Source organism: Haemorhous mexicanus, chromosome 6 (genome assembly GCF_027477595.1).
Source record: "Haemorhous mexicanus isolate bHaeMex1 chromosome 6, bHaeMex1.pri, whole genome shotgun sequence".
NCBI classification, from domain to species: domain Eukaryota; kingdom Metazoa; phylum Chordata; class Aves; order Passeriformes; family Fringillidae; genus Haemorhous; species Haemorhous mexicanus.
Window position 1 is genome coordinate 58,949,258 of NC_082346.1, and position 20,419 is coordinate 58,969,676.

Here is a 20,419-nt window from a genome sequence, read left to right on the forward strand (position 1 = left end):
TAACTACAGCTCTCCCCTCATCCCATTTCATCATTCTCCCTGGTAGCCAAATTGCAGAGATATGGACTAGGCCAGTGAACAGCAACTTGAGTGAAAGGCTGGCCTGGTTCAAAGAGTAGTGCTCAGCACTTTCACCATCAGACTTACACTGGGATCAATACTGTTTAATGCCTTCATTATCAGCATGAACAATAGGCCAGGAAGTTTCCTTTGCCAGCCTACAGATGACATCCCACTGGAACAGTGGCCAATATGCTGATGGGTAGAGCCACTATTCAGAGGAATCTTAAGATGCTTCAGAAATGAGATGACAGAAGCCTCATGAGCCAAATGCAATTTTTCTGCACCTGGGACAGAAAAACTGCAGGGCAAAAGCACAGGCTGGGGACTGTTTGACTTTTTTGCAGACAAGGGCCTAGGTTCCTCAAGAACAAAAAGCTGAACATGGCTCAGCAGCACCCAGTTGCAGCAGTGAAGGTTAATTTCATCCCAGAGCCATGTTATTAAAACTGCAGCCAGCAGGTCCAGAGAAGTGCTTGTCATCCCCTGTTGAGCACTTATGACACTATTTTTAGAGTACTTTGTCCAGTTCAGGGCTCCTCTGCAGAAGAGGCACTGGCATTTTGGAGCAAGTCCAGCAGAGAGTCCCTGTGATGATTTGGAGACTGCAGAACATGGATGAGGCTGACAGATGAATTTGCTGAGTTTCAGGAAAGCTGAGGGAGAATTCTCTTTGGTGCCTTCAGCTTTGCAGGAGGATGTTATAAAGATGCAGCCAGAACTGCATCACCAGAGATGCACAGCAAAAGGACAAGAAGCAAGAGTCACATTTCATCAAAATAAGTTCTTACTCGACACAAGGAAAAAATTCCTCACAGTGAGGGAGGCCAACCACTGAAGAACAGGTTGTCCAGGGAAACTGTCATATACTTCCTTGGTAAAAACTGGAGCTCAGCTGCCCTAGGCCCTCAGCAGCTTAATGCAACTTCAAAGCCACCATTCTGTCAGCCTCCAGAGGTCTCTTCCCATCTCAGCTGTTCTAGGATTCCACTATTCTCCCTTCCCTTGCTGTTCTAGTTTTGTTAAGTGCTCTCTGTTCCTCCCCTTTGGATACTTCTGTTCTTCACATGTGTAATGTATTGTCCTGCTCTAATTCAGAATGTATGGTTCTGGAAGGAAGCAGATCCCTCCATAATCACTCGTAACAAACCAGCTAAAAAATAAGTGATGACAACAAATGTTAAAGAATTAAGCACATAGTTTAAATGTAAACAGTAAAAAAGCATTACAGACCAACTTCAGGAACACTTTCCCATTTAGCATTAAAATACTGTTAGCTATGTTTTGGTATTTAAGAGGACTGAGGGAAAACACACATTCATTTAAAGAAATAATTAAAAACACAGCACAACAGGTCAGAAATTGGATTAAGCTAGATGCAGCTGCAATCTTCAAACTTAGTTTAAACCAAATTTAAATATCTGCCAGTGAAACTTTCAATAATCATATAATATATATAATCATGCCATTGACCCTCCTTTCCCTGTCCCTTTTCTTTTTGGTCACTGAAGACTATTGAAAGTATCAGAGCTCCAAGTCAAGAACAACTCCCTTGTAACAACGACTCTGACACTGATACAGCGAGAGCAGATTGCCTGCAAGGAAACAAGAATAAACTGGCTATTTAGAGAGATTATGTAATGCAGCACAGAACTGTAAAATGGGATTTAAAGAGACATCACTCTGCATTTCAGCTCTGGAAGTAACCGTGAGTGTTGACCAATACTGTAGAAATTTGAAGAGGCTTAGGAACAGAGGAAGATGTCTTGTCAAAGAGTCTCCCCTCTGAGCTGGTATTTTACTCATAATTCTTCTTTTTCAGAAAAACAGTAGTATTTAGCTATTTTGCCATATCCATTCAAACAAAGTTGAAGCTGAAACACTACATCATATCACAGGTGTGCAGGTTTTTACTACAAAAATGAGGTTTGTATGTACAGATACAAAGCATTTTGTGGGACTGAGCCTGTTGAACTTGTGGAGCTTCCTACATTCAATTAGCACAGTACTGCACTCTGAAAATCAAAGTGATTATGAACAAATACAACAGTATTAAATCTTCTCTGCATAAATATTTTAGCATGTGCAAACAAGACTCCAGTTTCTGTAAGCAGCCATTCCCAAACAAACATCAGCTGGTTCAGAAAAGAAAGGGAGAAACTGAACAGCCATGCCCTGCTGCATTAAAAATAGTGAGGAAAGGTACAGCAAAGACATGTGTGGTAAGGGAGACTGGTTCTGTGTAATGAACATTCTTACACAAAACTGAAAACTACAAAATGGTCAGGGTTTGCCCATGGCTTTGTTTAGAGCATAAATATACATACTTATAAAAACACCAGTGCACACCATGATTTTGTAGAACAGTCTAGAACTGATGAGCAGTCACTGGGAGATTTTACTTTTGCATTTCTTCACTTTAGAATGCATGAAAAAAAAAGTTATTATCTTAAGCATTCTAATGCAAAACTGTTCTTCATCTAATTCTAAACATCCTTTCATTAAAAGCCTCAAAAAACAGCAGCATCTTACAGTCAGCCAAGCCCAGCTGCTTTGCTGGTAATTAAGTCAGAGACAGAGAGTCCAGATCACCTCCCTTCCACCTCCCCTGGAAAGACAGACTTTACAGTAAAGAAGAATTTGGCCCAAAGCACATGGGGAAGGAGTGGGGGGAAGGAGGGACAGCAGGGGGAGGTGGTTGTTTTTTAAAACCCAGCAAGTCCCTGCTCCACGGCCGGACTTTTCCCTGCAGGTTGCTGGCAAGCAGAGCAGGCGCACAGTGAGACCTGCCAGCGCTCTCGGACCACACACGGGCTCTCAGCTGCTCTCCAGCACTCTGGGGACTTCATCCACCGCCTATCCCTGCTTCCCAGGGCCTGGCTCTTCCCTTCAGCAGGAGCACTGATAGTACAGGAGAGAAGAAGGCAGCAGCAGCAGCCTTGATGTAAGAGCCACCAGTGGCCGCCCTTGCAGGCTGTCCTGAGCCAGCATCCCCGCAGGAGCGAGTTCAGCACTTCACCTGCAGCACCATTAACTTTGGAAATGCCAACATAGTGGCAAATAAATAAGTAGCTCAGCATTTTTTATAACTCTTCATTTTTCATACAGCCAATTACCAGTGCACTTCAGTTTCATTCAATGAACAACTCCATACCTCTCTTTTAAAACATGTCCAATAATTTCATTTACCTTGCTACACTTTTAAGTCTAACCATGATGGATATTTAACATCATTTCACCCCCAAAAAAAGCCATGATCATGGGCCCACAGTGACAGGCTGAGATTTTGTAAGCTCGTTGCCATAGCTCAATTTGCAATTAAAAACTATGTAAAGCCAGAAGTGTGATTAAAAGCAGCAGACAACCGGCTCATTATTCAGCGACAGAAAAGAAAAGGCTTTCAAACACCAATTGCTCTACCTGAAATATCAGCTGCTGTTGTCATGCCTGGGACTGAGCAAGAACATCACTTAGCTCACTGAAAAGAACTTTCCCAGAGATAGATTGGCAGCATGACAAATGCAGGTTGGCTACAGAAATCAAGGACCAAACACTTGCTCCTTATATAAAGGACTGACACAGGAAAAAAAATAGAAGAAAACCTGCAAAGGGCTTCAGAGAGGTGTAACTAAAAAGACAAATTATTTTCCTGTTTCAAGACTGTTTGGAAGATAAGTTCATGTAAAGCAACTAAATGTTTTTGTATACAATGCTGATGTACTTTAGCCAAGTCACAATCACTGTTTTTGATCAGGGAGGCCCCCCACACAAAAGCTGTGGGGAAGGAAGATGCTCAGACATATTCCCCAGCAAACACTCATCCAAGAAAAAAGCTGTGTTTAGATTCTAGAAAAACGCCTACACTGTCTTTACTTGTGATTACCTTTTGGCATAACCAAAAGGGCTTTTGAAGGATTCAAACACTCCATGAAGCAACAAGACAGATTTCCTTCCATCAGCATTTTACTTTTCTACAATTACAGACAACTGTGAAGTTCTTATGCACAAAAAGCCAATTTATTTTTAAAATGCCTGTTCAAAATTACAGTTTTGATTAAAGTGCCTTAATCCAAAACCAGACCTCATTAAGTTTAGTGGCTTTATCCCACTGCTTGTATAGGTTACATGTTAGACAGGAAATTTAAAATTCCTAAGATAGTAACTTCAGACCTGACACTGACACTAGCTCACCTAAAGTGCAAGCTTTACTTTGCCAAACAAACAGGGCTCAATACTCTTAAGTAAAAACAGCTGAATAAAACATTCTGTATATAAAACAACCTGTATATATATATCAGCTGAATAATGCTGAGTAGAGTAATCCGACTATACTTCAATGGCACAGATCAATCTTAGCTTCTCTATACTGATAAAGATATAATATCAGATCAATCTTACTCTTCATGTACCTACAGAGGCAAAATATAGGCAAGGCTTCTGTGTTGAGTTGCAAATGTAAGATTAATTTAGGAAAATACTTTTCTCTAAAATACTCCAAATGAGTACCTTATCAGTAAAACCCATTTACATCCATGCTTAATTACATGTCAGCTTCTGAGACTTTGCTATGACAGTCCATCAGCTGTCATCTCCAAGAGTCATGAGACAGGAGTATTAATTAACCAAAAAAATGACAACTCCTGTCCCTTGATATGAGCAACAGCAAACTGGAAGACCATTCTGCTCCTGGAATAAAAGCTGGTTTTATTCACTCTCTTTAAAGAGTGCAGAATATGGAGATCTCAATTAAAATGTAAAGCATGTAATGAGAATATTTATTTTAATGTCATTTGTGCGCTAAAACCTTTTTTCCATTTTTCCTCTCTCTGTTCAATGATCCCATATTAAGCACATGATTACTTATATGCATTATCGCACACTTGCATTGCTTAAGACCAAAAATATTTGAAGAATTAGACTTTTAAATAAACATGAATAAAGTATTTTCACAACCCTGAAAATGGACTAAATAAAAAGCCACAATAGGTTTAACAGATAATAAAAAGGTGCAATGGGCATGTCAACCTTGAAAAAGCCCTTTAAAACTACAGTAATATTGTCAGGTGCCATTACACTTTGTCAGTCAGCCACATGAATTCATAAATCAAGTGTAGCAGCCAAATGAGAGCACAATGAAAAATCAGAACTAAGCAGACTTCTCCACTGAATAATGAGGGGCCTGCCAAGGTTTTGAGGTCACATTCAAAACTAAAAATTAACTGTATCAACCATATTAATAAAAATAATTCATATCAGCAAGACTAAAATTTGCTAGTACCATTCTGTAGAGTTTTTGCTCGTGACTCCTTTCCCAGATTGGCGTGGAATCCTCCTCCTAAAGTCGGTGTTTTCCCTGCACCTATTAGGGGAAAAAAAACAAACACCAGACATGTCAAAGAGAATAACTTAATTAAAATATTAAAATAAAACTTATTTTGCCAATATAGTCAGTATCTGTATCATCTACAACATGCCAAACTACATTAAGAAGGTCTTAAAGTACTTAAGACATCAAGTACCAATACTGTGCAAATTATTTCTTTTTTGGGATACCATAAGAATTACATGTCTCCATAAGCCCTCCCAATCTCAGTTCCGTAGAAACTGCAAAAATCTCCCAAGGTCTATTTGAAGCAGAACATGAAATTCAGTACTGTAGAACATTTCTCAAAATAAAGGGGGAAACAATTGCTTAGTTAGTATTTTTGTCTGAAGAATATTCAATGAAGAATTTACAGAATTTTAATAGGTAATTATTGGCACTAGAGAACATAAAACATGTTTAGCATTCAATAATGACTGTGTTGGCTACTACAGACATAACACTTATTTTAAAGTAACTTCAGTTTGTCATTAGGTAAACACAGCAACACTCAGGCTACAAAAACTGCAAGTCTGGAACTGCTACTTTTACACCCTGAAAGGTTGGAGAATTAAAAGAAGTCTGAGTTGTAAATCAGCATAAATCAGAGGCTGGTTTGGGCATCCATGCCAACGCTAAAGGAGCCTGAATGCAGAGATTGCTGGGAGTCAGTGAACTACTCATGCAAACCAATCTTGCAGAACAGGGAATTAAACTACCAAGGACAAAAATAGTCTCCCACTAAAGCAGGAAGGTTTTTTTTTAAACAATCAGGGTACCTCAAGCAGGATATCTGAATCTATCAGCTTAACAGCAAGTGAGACCAAAAAGCTAAATTGCACAGGATTGAAACCAAGCAATTTGTTAGTAACGGACTTCTACTTAATTCAAGTAGTCTGGTCTTCAGGATAGGGGAAAAAGCCATCTTGTTGTCCATGATGCCTACAGCTTTTCCTCAAGTTCTTGTGGCTGTTTCCTCCTCTCAGACTAGCTCTTCAGAACAAACTAGAAAGGCTTTGGGATAGACACAGAGAGGGGAATGAAGGTGCTCTTTAAAGCAGTTCAGGGCATTTCTTGTACACACCTGAATAAGATACTTCCATGGCAGGTACAACTGATGAGAAACTGTGACCTAAACTGTTCACTCTTACCAGACTTTTTTAGCTCTTTTTTAGCTCCTCTCAGTTGCACTTAATGTACATCTATATTGAGAAAAAAAAAAAAAAACCAACAAAACCTAACAAAACCAAAACCCAGAAGAGCTAATAAGCTAATATTCCTGCAGAATTGCTATCAGCCTTCAAAGCTTATTTTTCCACATAACTTTTAAATTAGGTTTCCAGTGCTATCCACAACAGAAACCAACTTCACTTTGTTAACAGATCCTTTAACAAACAATAATCAGCTCTTGTGGCAGTGCTGTCACAGTGCAGCTGGTGTGTAGCTGGACAAGGTAAATCTAGATATAACACAAATCCAATTTGGCTAGCCTGGTTCTTTCCAGAAAAACAGATAAACAGTCCCCAGATAGGCTGGATTCAACCCTATACAGGGGACCCTCAGCCAACCCTGTTCAAGCCTAAGTGCAGAAACACCACTGGGCAGAGATCTGGGCAGAGAGAGATCCCAGCTGAGCCTGGGAAATTCAAACTCCCTATAAAAAGAAGATTTGAGCAATAAAACATATTGTTTGTCCAAGACACTCAGTGAGTTCGTGTCATCCCTTGTCTCCAACCAACAACCTCACATAACAAGCTCTCACCTAAATGCCCCACAGATTAAATACTGCATCCTAAGCAGTGAAAAACATTCAACAGTGATCTCCTCACTGGCTACAGAGGTAACTCTCCCAACTCTGTGTTTGACTATCAGAGACATTCTGATAGTCAAACACAGAGTCAGATAGTCAGATACACCTGCCATTCTTACAGGTACAGCCTTGTATTGCCACAAACACTTGAAATCAAACCAATGAAGCAAACCAAGCTATAAAAGAAGGCATAACATTCTTTGTGTACATTTAATAAGAATGGTTTACCTGGCAGAAAATGTGTCAATGATGGCAAGAGTTTTACATTCCTTTTCTTCCCTAGCAAATCTAAATAGAAATTCCACCTCCCATTTTCCTTTTTTTTATTGTTTTAAGATTTGCTTTACTACAAGTTTCCTCACTACTTTGATTTGCATCAGGAGAGCCCACTAGAGCATCAGTACATGGTAGGAGGACACCAGCCACAAGGGAAGAGAGGAGCAAGCAGCTGGAGGCAGGGGGCTCACCCAGGACTTGCGTCAAAGGCACTGTTGGCCCCTCCTGTACACAAAAGCTCCACCTCCCTGTCCCCTCTATCCTTGAATATACTGAACTGCTTTGGACTATCATTGGTAAAACAACACTTTAAAATGTTTCCCTATTACTATTAAAAAGCTTGCACAAAACAATCTTACAGTGATGATAAACAATACTAATAACTAAATAAATTAACTTACTCAGGAGTTAAAATCCAAAATAATATAAACAAAATGAGATTGAGATTTCAATGATTTTGTTCTTTAAGACTCTTTTTCATTAGCCATCAAGCTATAACATCATACATAAAGTCATTTATTTCCAAGCTGTAGAGACTGCAGCAGATACCAACAGAGCTATCTGAAAGATAGATTCTGCTATCAGAATTGATGTACCCATTTTTCAGCAAGTTAACTGGAAAGGCTGAACATCTCTACTTAGCATTTGTCTTTGAAAACTGACAGAAAACTAGTCTGTTGAGCACTTACACTCTCAGAACTGCAAACTAATGTTGCCATTGACTATGTAGTCTCACCATCAGCTTTAATCTTACAAGCAAAATGCAAACCAAACTCATTACCATAACTGTTCGGGTGGGTAATAAAAAGATAAACTCTTAAAAAAAGAAAACTGAAATCATCAAATTCATTTAAAGACAAAAATCCCTACAAAGCTAGCAATTTAAAAAGTACAAAGGAATGGAACAGCAATTGCTAGGCACAACCAAATTAACATCCCAGCTTAACTGCAATTTTTACATTTCTTGACCTTTTCCATTCTTCCCCCACAACTTCAAAAGCGAATTAAGCAGGCTTTTGGTTTTTCACATTCAGCTTTCAAGACATACAAAAATATATCTGAGAAGTATTTGGTATCTTCAAGTACTGCCTGCCAAATCTTCAGCATTAACACTACCACTTCCCTAAGGCAACTCGAATGCGCTCCTTAATGAGGTGGTGCCTCCCAAGGTCCATTGCCATCTACTCCTCCCACCTGCTGAGGAGGGGCAGCTGTGTCCTGGGGACATCAGGCACAGCATCACCAGCTGGGAGAGGGAGGAGACTGTACCACACTGCTCTGGTCTGGGGCAGCCCCACCTCCAGTCCTGGGGGCAGTTTTGGGCACCACAATGTTAAAAAGACCATAAAGCCATGAGCGTGTCCAAAGGAAGGCCATGAAGACAGCGAAGGGCCCAGAGGTGAAGCCACATGAGCAGCAGCTGTGGGCACTTGGTCTGTTCAGCCTGGAGGAGACTGAGGGCAGAGCTCACTGCAGGTACAACTTCCTCCTGGGGGGAAGAGCAGGGGCACACACCGAGCTGTTCTTGCTGGTGACCTGTCCCAGGACCTGAGGGATTGGCATGAAGGTGTGTCAATGGAGGTTTAGGGTGGCTCCTAGGAAAAAGGTTTTCACCCAGAGGATGGTTGGGAACTGGAACAGGCTCCCTGGGGAAGTGGTCACAGCACCAAGATTGGCAGAATTTAAGGGGCATTTGGACAATGCTCTCAGACATTTGCTGTGACTCCTAGGGCATCCTGTGCAGGGACTTTCATGATCCTTGTGGGTCCCCTTCCAACACAGGATATTCTATGACTCTATGTTTACTTTTAGAAACTCGCTCAGATTTGCAACTTCACATAACTGAAGCTTCCTTTTCAAGTTTGCTTTGGACATTTACATGAAATTTTGGACAACAGAAGGTGTGGAAAGATGTGTTAGGCAGCTCAGAAACGCAGCTACTCCAGTTTTTGTGTGGTACTCTCAGTGGGCTACGCTGCCTTAACACAAAAGAACTGAAGATGCAGGAGATCATGTCTGGAAACTTGATGGCACTCAGTCTAAGCTCACACAGGTCCAGACCCAGACCATAACCCTGCATCATTCGAGTGTTAAACTACTTGTCACAGCTAGGTTAACATCTGGACTCTACAATCTTAAAGGTCTTTTCCAACTAAACAATTACATGGTTCTACAGTGACTATCCCTCCATCAGCCAAAAGCAGCCATTCCCACTCTGCTGCTCACAGCACAAGCACCTCAGCAGTTTCTGTTTTGCCCCACCAACTCCCTAACAAAGTCACATCACTCTGCTTCTCCATAAAACTGCTCCTCAAGCTGTAAAAGGTGCAAGAAAAGCTTGAAGTCTGGGCTAATCTTGAACAGCAATAAAAAATCACAGGTAACAGGAACAGCACTTATCAAATCACTCCACACAGTGGAGGCAAAGAGCAGCCACTTGGCCATCTGCAGCTTAAAGGGCACTTTTCTGTCAGGTAGGGACATGATGAGTTTCAGATTTAATACCTGGAGGAGAAACAGATTCATTCCCAGCATTACAGATTTTGCTTCCTCTACATAAATGACCAAGTGAATGAAACTGCTTGTAACCTGAAATGAAGTGCACTTGCTATCTGATAGGACCAATCCTACCAAAATCCTTCCCTGTAAAATTAAACCCAAAAGCCACCAATCCTTTCTTTAGCACAAGGTAGGGGCAAACCTTCTATTTCAAATACACGTATTTACAGGTCCAGCATAAAATCTGGTAAAGTCTAGTAAAGAATGCAAACTGCATCACACCAATGGTTTCGTAATTGGGGAAGACAAGGTAATCTAATATAAAAAAACTAATGAGCTTCCTACTGAAGTTAGACCATAAAAGTAAAAAGGGGGGTAAGTAAACCTCCCACTACAAATTATACCTATCAAAGTAAAATTATGTGATTCAAGTTCTGAAGTTTGTAACTGAATTCTTTTCTCACTCTTTTTTCGAGGGAAGTGAACAGGTCTGCAGGCACCAGAGCCTGCTGAAACAGCACTGCCACATAAACTTACATAGACAAACTGTAAAGCTATTCCATCATAGCTCATTTTCCTAACTACCAACTGTAGAGATAAATATAGTTGCATCCACCACAACCCAACTTAGGACTGCCCAAGTCTTTGAAATCAGTCTGCATCCAAGTTATGTGCACTACTCTGCACTGCCACAGCTGACAGCAGCACCCTCTATTGTTGTCATCCCAGGGACAGTATGGAAAAGACTCAATGCCAGAAAAAGCTTCATATTAACTCTGGTGCACGATTGCCACCTGGAGGATTTGGGGAGTGAAGCAAAATTGATTTCATTCCTCTCACTACAACATATAGCAGATGATTATTTTAGATGGAAGTTTGCCCTCTTCCTTCCCAACACAGCATGATTATGAATTAGTTTTCTAATCTGGCACAGGGTTAAATTGGGTAAATACTCTTCAGGATTTCCATCAAAGGGTCTGCAAATCCAGCATACTTGTATTTCCTTTCTCTGTATTCCAATTGAAATCATGACCACTCTGCATAAATTAAAATTAACCACGAATTAGTGTCATCTCTAAAAAGCTGGGCAACAAATATAAGGCAACTTGTTGGTATTAATATTATTTTAACTTTTCAGTAGGAAGTGTTTTCATTTCAAGTTTAGCATGTGTATTATTGGCAGAGCCCAGTTTGGGGGGCTGCACTGTAAGAAACAATGTCAGGACTTTGTCTATCAGTATATTACATGGAAACTGATTAACAACTACCAATTAAAACAAAACCCTTACTCCATTCACTTTTTTAATATTTGAAAATACACAAGAATCCTTTATTGTACATAAGAACCAAATAGACAAAAGTACAGAATCCTACAAAGAGTTCATCCCCTTTCCCAGCTGTCTCACTAGCAATCACTGTGACTGTAATTGATCATCTTAAAAAGTTCTACAGGACAAAAAGGTAGAGAAGATGAATGACTAGTAAGCTCAGCTTAAATTTTACATAAGTTTTTTTCTCAGTGTAGTCAGTCCCTCTCTTCTTTTCAGCTTGCTGACCATAATTTTTCATGTCCACAATCCCCAAAAGACAAATATTTAGATCAAGGCAAACTCTTGTCAAGTTCTGCATGCGAGGTCAACATAGCTCAGATGCCTTGATGTAAAAAACAAAGATTTTAAGGATAAAATAGTAAAGAAAATACTTCTGTAAGCTCCCACAGGTATACCTAAAACATTGAGCATACCACAGCTTTACTAAAGAGCCAAAGATGCATTAAATCTGTCATGGGACACTGAGGAGTGAGAGTACACATTCAGGATTTGTGGCAGTGCTAATGGGTCTCTGTATTAACTTCATAATAATTCATTTGCAAAAAAAAAAAAACCTGTAATAATAGAAATAAACTCTTCCTTGATATTCTAAAATTTGAAGCAGGCTACAGATGTTGTGGAACCTCCTACACCAAAAACTTAAACAAACACTTGTTGGTGTGTTAAGAATTACCATTTCACAATTTCTCTTTTCCCTTAAGAGCAAAAGCAAGAAGATAACCTCCCACCAGCCTCAAATTACTGCACTGCAAAATCATGTACATTTGGAGATGCAAAGCCTTGATGCAGGTTTGCTGTACAAGAGCCAGAGAGCCTGACTCAGTGCTGAAGAACTGATGCTGTCAGTGCCCAGTGCACAATCCTGTTTCTGTGACTGTGCCTGTGTATTTGTCACTGCCCTAAAACCTCCAGGCTTAGTCACTAAGTAAGTTAAAAGATTTATTAATAATTCTTACTTAAATTTTTACTAGAGATGTGACTCTGAATTCTAAAGCAGGGCAGGGACAGGCAGAGCTGAGGGCATCAGGCACCTCCATGGGTCCAGGGATGGGGTGAGGCCAAGCAGGACATCAGACTGCACAGGGGGGTCAGGGTCAGGCCCAGCAGGGGGAACAAGGTCAGACACAGCCCCAGAGTGTCCAAACAGGGCCACAAGGATGGGCTGAGGCCAGACAGCACATGGGCCTGGCTCTACAGGGTCCAAGGGTGGGGAGGGCAAGGCAGTGGGGAGCTGGAGACTGGCCCTGCTGTGCAATCCCTGGGACAGGGGCTGACATCCCTGAGGACTGGGATGGCCTCCTGGGCCAGGGGCAGCCTTGGGGGAACCCCAGAGAGAAGCTGGTCAGGATCAACAAGAACCAATAGTACCTGGTTTGTGACCAAGAAGCTTATCAGATCTGTTTTTCTCAACCTACTACCAAGCATTTAAAGGGAATTTCTGGAACAAAAGAAGCTGAGTTTCCCCAGACAGTGTACTTAAGGATCACAAGCTCAGTACACCTTGCAGCATCATTTCTTTGTGCTGTATTTCTTAGTTACATCTTCCAGCTTGCTGCTATGCTGCCTGCACATCAACCTTCCCAGGTGGGACTTTTCTTCTCCTTTGATTAGTGTCAGAAGTCCCAGCCTTCACCTTTCTCAGCTTCTTTAAACAAAAACCTGAAGAGAGATGTGGGCTGTCAGGTTTGCTCCATGCTCAACTTTCTCTCACTCTCTTCAGCTTCAGTTTTTCTCCTGTCAGCTTAAAAAAAAAAAAACTTGTGAAAACAGTTCCTCCCGACAATTACCACAGAACAGGGGACTCCCACCCAGACACAGTGAAAGAGCAATCAGAGAACTCCAGACCTTCAGACATGGCCCTCAACTCTTAACTTGCCTTTCTACAAAAGCAGCAGCCATCAAACCAGTGCAAACTGGCAAAGGGCTCAGTGTAACTCCATCCTCCAGGTTGCAATTATAGCATAATGGAGAGGGAGAAATGTAGCTCTCTCTCAGACCCTGTATTGCTGTACTTCCTGCTGGGATGTGTTCAAATGTAGCAACTGATAGGCTGTTAAAAATGTAGGTATGAAGGAAAATAAAAAGCAAGACACATTCATTCCAATTAGCAGGATTCAAAAGCTCTCCAAATTTAAGTTAAGAAATCAGAGTGAACAACCTCTTTGGCTAGTCTGAACTGGCTATCAATTATAAAGTGAATAGTTATTCTTCAAAACTAGACTCAGCTAAGAAAAGCACATGCCTCAAACGCTTTCTGTGCAACCAACAGAGTTCCTTGGAGCTAAAATAAGCATGATAACCCTTCTCCACTAATACCTGACTTATCCAGGGTCAAATTAGTCAGGTTCACAAACCAAATTTCAAGGCAGGGCCTTCACAAGCTACAAGACAGTAACATAGCTAGGGTAGAGTATTGAGGCTGGATTCTTTCCTGTCTGTGATCCCTCACAACAGAATTAAGAATTACGACCAACTAGACCAGCATGGGGCATATCCAAGCCTTCAGAGGACTCTCCTCTCAAAAGATCAACAAAACAATACACAGCAGCTCCTTCTAGAAGGGTTATTCCCTTGCTAGTGAAATAACTTACCAGTTCACAACCCAGGAAGTGACAGGAAACTTGCAAGAAGAGCTGAGTTGCCTGTGTTTCAGACAGACAGCATTGAAAGGAATGGTGGGATTAGCTCTGTAAAGCTCAAAGAACATGATCTTCTTTCCATGAAGTCTCAAAGGAACAGCTCTGCCAAATCAGACTGAAAGACTAGTCCAGTATCCTACCTCTGAATGAGAAAGCCCATCAATATACATGCCAACAAGGGTAGCACAAAACACAGGAGGAAAGCTTGTTGTGATAGTTCTCTCATATAATCTCCCACTGCCTAGAGATCTGTGGCTCAAGAATTTCCTGAACCAGAAATAATGTATTTTATTAATGGCCATGATACGTTTTTTGATTCTGATGATTCTGTCTGCCCAATCATTTTAAGCTCATGTAAACTTGTAATATTCACAACGTCAGATTCATGGGGGGAGGGGGGTGTTCTGTAAAAACCAAAACAAACCAAACAAAACCTCCTAATGCTTCTGAACCTCCTACCCACTACTTTTGCAATCAGTTAGCTGCTTGATTTCTTAGCACTCCCCAGCTTTTGCATTATGTGACCCTGAGCAGCTGCTCATCCTTGCTGTTATTTTATTGCATTTACAAATCCCTACTATGGCCCCATTCAATCATCTCTTTCCCAGCCTGAAGAGGCTGAGTCTATTCAGTCAGTCTAACTGAGAAGCTCTTCAGGAAGCTCTCCTCTTAATCACTCCATCTTCCTCTCTGTATCTTTTCTAGCTCTATTAGAGGTTTTCATGGGGAGGGGGAAGAAAAGAGAAACCCACCAGAACTGCACACAGAACTTCAGCTGGAAGTAACACTGTGGATATGTAACAGTGGACAGACAAGCTGCATGTGCTCTTTTAACTTCTAACATTCCCTTCCCCACCCAGGTTCTTTTGCACCATGAATGAACATCCATCATGACCTAGGGATTTCCTTCCAATGTTACCCCAGTCAGTCTGGATGTAGAAGAAACCATCCCACATATGGAAGGAAAAATGCTAACTCTCACAGCAACTCTTCATCCCACCACCCATCCACTAAAAGCAACAGGTCCTTCTACAGTATTTACTACCCCAAATAATTCAGTATTGCCCACAAACCTCATTAACTCACCAGCCACCTGTTTTCCAGATCATCAGTCCAGATTCTATGGAATTTCACTGGCACCTCCTTCTGTACTCTCTAGAGTATATTTGCTATAATTTGAAGAGCTACCCTGCTCTGTCAAGACTTTTCCTTATCAATGACAGCTCAGATTCTATAAGAGCTTCTGGTGAAGGATCCTGCTGACTTTCCTTTGAAAATCCAACTTTCTGTTTTGTCCACTTACCAAAAAGGTTTCTGGTGAAAGAACTTGCTGACCTTCTCTTGAAAATCCAACCATCTGCTTTGCCCACTTACCAACTTCCTTAGAAAGCTCCAAAGGATCATCAAGGCAAGCCACTTTGCCAAAAAGCATTGTTACCCTGTATTTACCTGTGCAGAACACATATTTTTTGTCCTTCACTACTTCTACCTTCTTGGCTCATCCTGTGCATGCAGATGTGGCACTCAGGAACATGGTTCAGTGATGGACTTGGCAGTGCTGGGTTAACAGTTGACCTTGATAATCTCAAAAACCTTAAAAAACCCTAAAAAAATCTTCTCCTACAACTTAAATGATTCTGTGATTCTACCCTCTTGTCCAACACACTTAACAAGCCTGCATTTTCCCAAGACTTCATGGAGAGCAAAGCAAACCCCCTCCTTCATGGCTAAGAACAAGCCCAGGCTTTCTCAGCACACCAAAATCTCAGTTGCTAAAACATCAAAAAAATGGAAAAGAATTTTCCAAAGGACTCACACATCTGCACTGGAAAACACTGGCTACACCAAACTTCTCTTTGGAAGGCATCAGTGTTGAGGCATCCTACACCAGGCACATAATTAGCTCAATGTAAAAACTGCCAGAGAAAACTTAACTGTGATCTCACACCTTCCTCCAACCCTGAGAGGATAAAAGGGATTTCCAATGTTTTATAGGGATTCTACATGACTTATTAGCAAGGACTTGGCCATTTCATATTAATATAGAGAAGTAGAGGACACACTCCTTCAGTAAACAGAAGCAAGATTCTGAAATCTTAACACGCAGCTTGGCAATAGAAAAGGTTTTGTTACATGTAAAAAAGAAAAATCAGTGCTTTCCATTCCGTTTGCTTTTTTATGATGAAGGTGAAACTAAGTTATTAATAAATGCATCTGTACTCAACATGTAATAACACACCAATAGAAGCTGCTGTGGATCTTGAAAGGATTTGAGGAATATTTTTGCACAACTGGTAGCTCTGAACTCAAGAAATACCAAAAGCCCCGTTCAATTCCCAGCCCTGCAATAAAGAACCTGACATCCCTCATCTTTACAAACCTTAGACAATGTTCTCCAAGACACCCAGCCCTACTAACCATGAGCCAGGGACTCAAAAACAGCACCCCAGGCACCCCTGACACTGCAAATGCTCCACACATTAAGACTCTGAGATCATCAGACCACAGTCCAGGGAACCTCAGACCAAGGCATTTCATTCAATTTTAGTGGAAACTGACTAATATAATCAAAAGTCACTGAAAGGCGTAACTTACCAGAAAATGTTGCTTTCAGAAAGTACGTGGTTTCTGACTTAAAAGAAATATACATTTCTTTGTAAATTTTCTACCCTTTGGGGAGATAAAAAGTCCTTCTTTCACAGTAAATGACTTTTCTCCCCATTCCAGAGGAATTTAATCAGTCATAAACACATTAATAGACAAGCACACTGTTATTGCAGTACAAATACATCTTTTCAGATTAGCTTACATCACTCAGTTTACATTGAGGAAAAAAAATTTTCACAACAGAAGCATCTGTTTTGGAACATAAAGAACTGCACCAGCCTAAGTCACCCATATCCTAATTTCCTTAAAATATTTCTACTGTGAAACAGGGCCTGCACTCACAAAATCACAGACTCAAGACTTACAAACACATCTCAAGACTTCCACAAAAAAGAAAGGCTATACCTTAAAGAGATTTTAAGTACTGTGCAATTCATCCATAAGGGCAAAAAAGCCTCAGTATGGTGCATTTCTTTCTTTTCCTTTAGATTTATTTTTTAAGGATAAAGGCATCCCAAAATGAGCTCTAGCTTGCATGCCATCTGTCCTGCATAATTTTGGGTGGGAGGGAAAAAGCAGAACAAATCCTTAAAAATGCAGTCTCCACATCAAAACAGGAAAAAGTGAAGGATACAAGAGCTGCTTATAGGCTGTAAAAAAAGTAATGCCAGCACCCTGAGTTGGAAGACAGGAATGGCATCAGACAACTCCTAGCCTACAGTAAACTCCCAAACTCCAATTTGCAGTGCTGCATTCTCCACCACAGGAAGAATTCCTCTTTCTTCCCTACAGCTATACAATCCATCACAGCCACTTGTTTCACTGCTAAGCTCTTTCCCATGCTTTTGCTTATGTTTCTTTCTCCTTATACACATTCCCCATACAGATTTTCCATTTCTCCCTTTTCAAACACTACATCCTCCACACACCCATTTTCCTTCTCTCCCATTCTAAACAGTGTTGTCTTCTTGATCTGGCCTTTTTCCATGTTTTATCCTTCAGAGCATTCACACAATCACCCCAACCCAACTACTGACAGGAGACTCTTGACCCTTCATGCCCACCCTGTTTCTCCTCCTTGTGCCCCTATATGTTCCCTCTATCCATTAAACACCCAACCCAACCTTTTCTGCCCTCTATCCCAAACAATTTCATCTACCTCCCAATTTCCTGTGCACCCAGCCCTTCCACACCTGCCCCAGTCCCTCACACATGTACTCACACTCAGAGCATCTCTCTAATCCTGTACAGCTCTTTTTTGCTATTCATTCTAGCCTCCCCCACCCCATTTCTGTACAGCATGCTCTCCTTCTCCCCATGCATTGCCTCTCCCATTTCCACTATGTGCAGCACCAGTTCCCACACTCACTATTCATATCCCATCTTTGCACCACCTGCTTTTCCACAGTCTGTCCTCACACCCTTTGCACAGCACCCTTTTCCCTATACATTGTCCTTCTTATCTCCCAGCACAGTGTCCTTATCTCCCCTATACACTGTCCTCACTCCCCTGTAGCATTCCCATAACCCCACCCTCTGGCAGAGCATCTCCCCATCCCTTTCCCCACATTGCCCACAGTTCCCTCACCCCTATGCCCCTGAATCTCACTATCAGAATCTCACAATCAATGAGGTTGGAAAAGACCTCTATCTAAGATGCCTGAGTGCACCCTATGACTGACCACCTTGTCACCCAGACCATGGCACTGAGTGCCACAGCCAGCCTTTCCTTACACACCTCCAGGGACAGCGACTCCACCACTGCCCTGGCTAGGCCATTCCAATGTCTAATCACCCTTCCCACGAGGAAATTCTTTCTTATGCCCAACCTAAACCTCTGGTGCAGCAGAAGACTATGTCCCCTCGTCCTGTCACTTATTCCCTGGGAGCAGAGCCCGATCCCCACCTGGTTCCACCCTCCTGTCAAGGAGTTGTGGAGCGGCAATGTGCCCCCTGAGCCTCCTCTTCTCTAGACTGAACAGCCGGAGATTTGTGCTCCAGACCCCTCCCCAGCTCCGCTGCCCTTCTCTGTATGTGGTCCAGCCCCTCAATGTCTTTTCCGAATTGAGGGATTCAGAACTGAGCACAGCACTCGAAGTGTGGTCTCAGCAGTGCCCAGCACAGGGGGACGATCACTTCCCAGGTTCTGCTGGCCACACTGTTCCTGACAGAGGCCAGGATGCCACTGGCCCTCCTACCCACCTACGAATGCTTTGGGCTCAGGTTTCGCCGCTGTCGATCAGCACCCCCAGGTCCTTTTCCGCTGGGTCGCTCATCCCTATGCTCTGTACCTGATCCCACACCGCTCGCAGCCCCTTCGCCCTGTTCCTGTCCAAGCCTCTTCCAGCTCCCTTTCCCTCCTGCCATGTGCCCCATCCCCGCAACACCCTCTCTTCACACACCGCCCGCTATTCCCCACACCCCGCTCCCTGTGCCCCCGGGCCCCCGCCCCGCCCTGCCCCGGCCCGGCCGCACTCACCGTCCAGCGACACGAACTGCCCCACGGCGGAGGAGCCGCCGCCGCTGTTCTCCACGAACTGCACCTCGGACACGATGATGTTGTCCTCCAGCACGGAGCCGCAGCCCGTGCACACCGCGTCCCCGCGCGCCGCATCTACCTCGATCTCCGCGCACCCGCAGGCGCCGCACACCCGCCCGCCCGGCATCCTGCCCGCCGCACCGGGACGGGCCCGGCCGCCGCCCCCGCCGCTCGGCACCGCCCGGCACAGCCCGGCCCGGGCCCGCGCAGGCCTCGCTCGCCGGCACCGGCACGGGGAGGAGCGCGGCAGCCGCCGCCACCCCGGCCGCTCTCGCGAGGCTTCGCGCGCCGCTCCCGCCCCTCCGCAGCGCTCCTCCCTCACGGCCCGCGCGCTGCCCGTCCCTCGGGATGGGCTCGTGCTGGTCCCCGGCTCCTGGTTCCTGCCCTCTGCCCGGGCAGGGATGCCTTCCGCCGGGCCAGGTTGCTCAGAGCGCCATCCAGTCTGGCCCTGAACATTGCCAGGGATGCGGCGTCCGCAGCTTGTCTGGGCAACCTGTGACAGGGCCTCAGCACCCTCTGGGGATCAATCAAATTCATCAATCAAATTCATCCGTCAGATCTGTTCCATCGTTCTGTAATGCTGAAATGAAAGTTGTTGAGGCCTAATGAATTTATTGCATTACAGCACTTTGAGCCCTGACTGACAAAGGCAGCATAAACTTGAAGTGTGGTGTTTTGGAACTCTTGTTTATTATTGTAGAATTACAGAATGGTTTGGAAGGGACCTTAGAGATCATCAAGTTCCAATCCCTCTGTCTTGGACAAGGACACTTTGCACTATCCCAGGTTGCTCAGAGCCCCATCCAGCCTGGGCTTGAACAGTCACAGAGATGGGCCAGCCACAGATGCTGTGGGCATCCTGTGCCAGCACCTCAGCATGGCCTCAGTAAAGGATTTTTTGCTAGGATTTAATCTAAACCCTCTGTGTCTCATTTTGAATCCATTCCCCTTGTCCTGAAACTACATGCCCTTGTAAATAGTCTCTCTCCATCTTTCTTGTAGGGTCCTTTCAGGTATTATAAGGCCACAATTAGATCACCCCAAAACCTTCTCTTTTCCAGGCTGAACAATCCTCATTCTCACAGGTTTTCCACGTAGGAGAGGTACTCCATCCCTCTCATTGTCTTGGTGGCCTCCTCTGGACTTGCTCCAAGGGGTCGATGTCCTCAATGATTCACAGAATGACTGAATCAAAGAACTCAGTTTTCATCCAAGTTATTGCTCACTTTAGCACTCAACCCACATGCAGTAAATCAGCACCATAACACAGATGGGAAGGAAGCTGAGCACAATAGC

At 43.1% G+C, this 20,419-nt stretch overlaps 1 protein-coding gene across 1 annotated transcript in view; it reads right to left on the bottom strand.

The window, feature by feature from the left end:
• BRF1 (BRF1 RNA polymerase III transcription initiation factor subunit) overlaps positions 1–19,296 on the bottom strand; it is a 173,102-nt gene extending 153,806 nt beyond the window's left edge. The window contains exons 1-2 of the mRNA XM_059850485.1: positions 19,064–19,296; positions 5,339–5,419 (exon numbers count right to left, since the gene is read on the bottom strand). Of these exons, the coding sequence (XP_059706468.1) occupies positions 5,339–5,419; positions 19,064–19,250 (268 nt within the window). The 5' untranslated portion in view covers positions 19,251–19,296. The remainder of the gene's footprint in view (positions 1–5,338; positions 5,420–19,063) is intronic.
• Between the last annotated feature and the right edge of the window lie 1,123 nt (positions 19,297–20,419).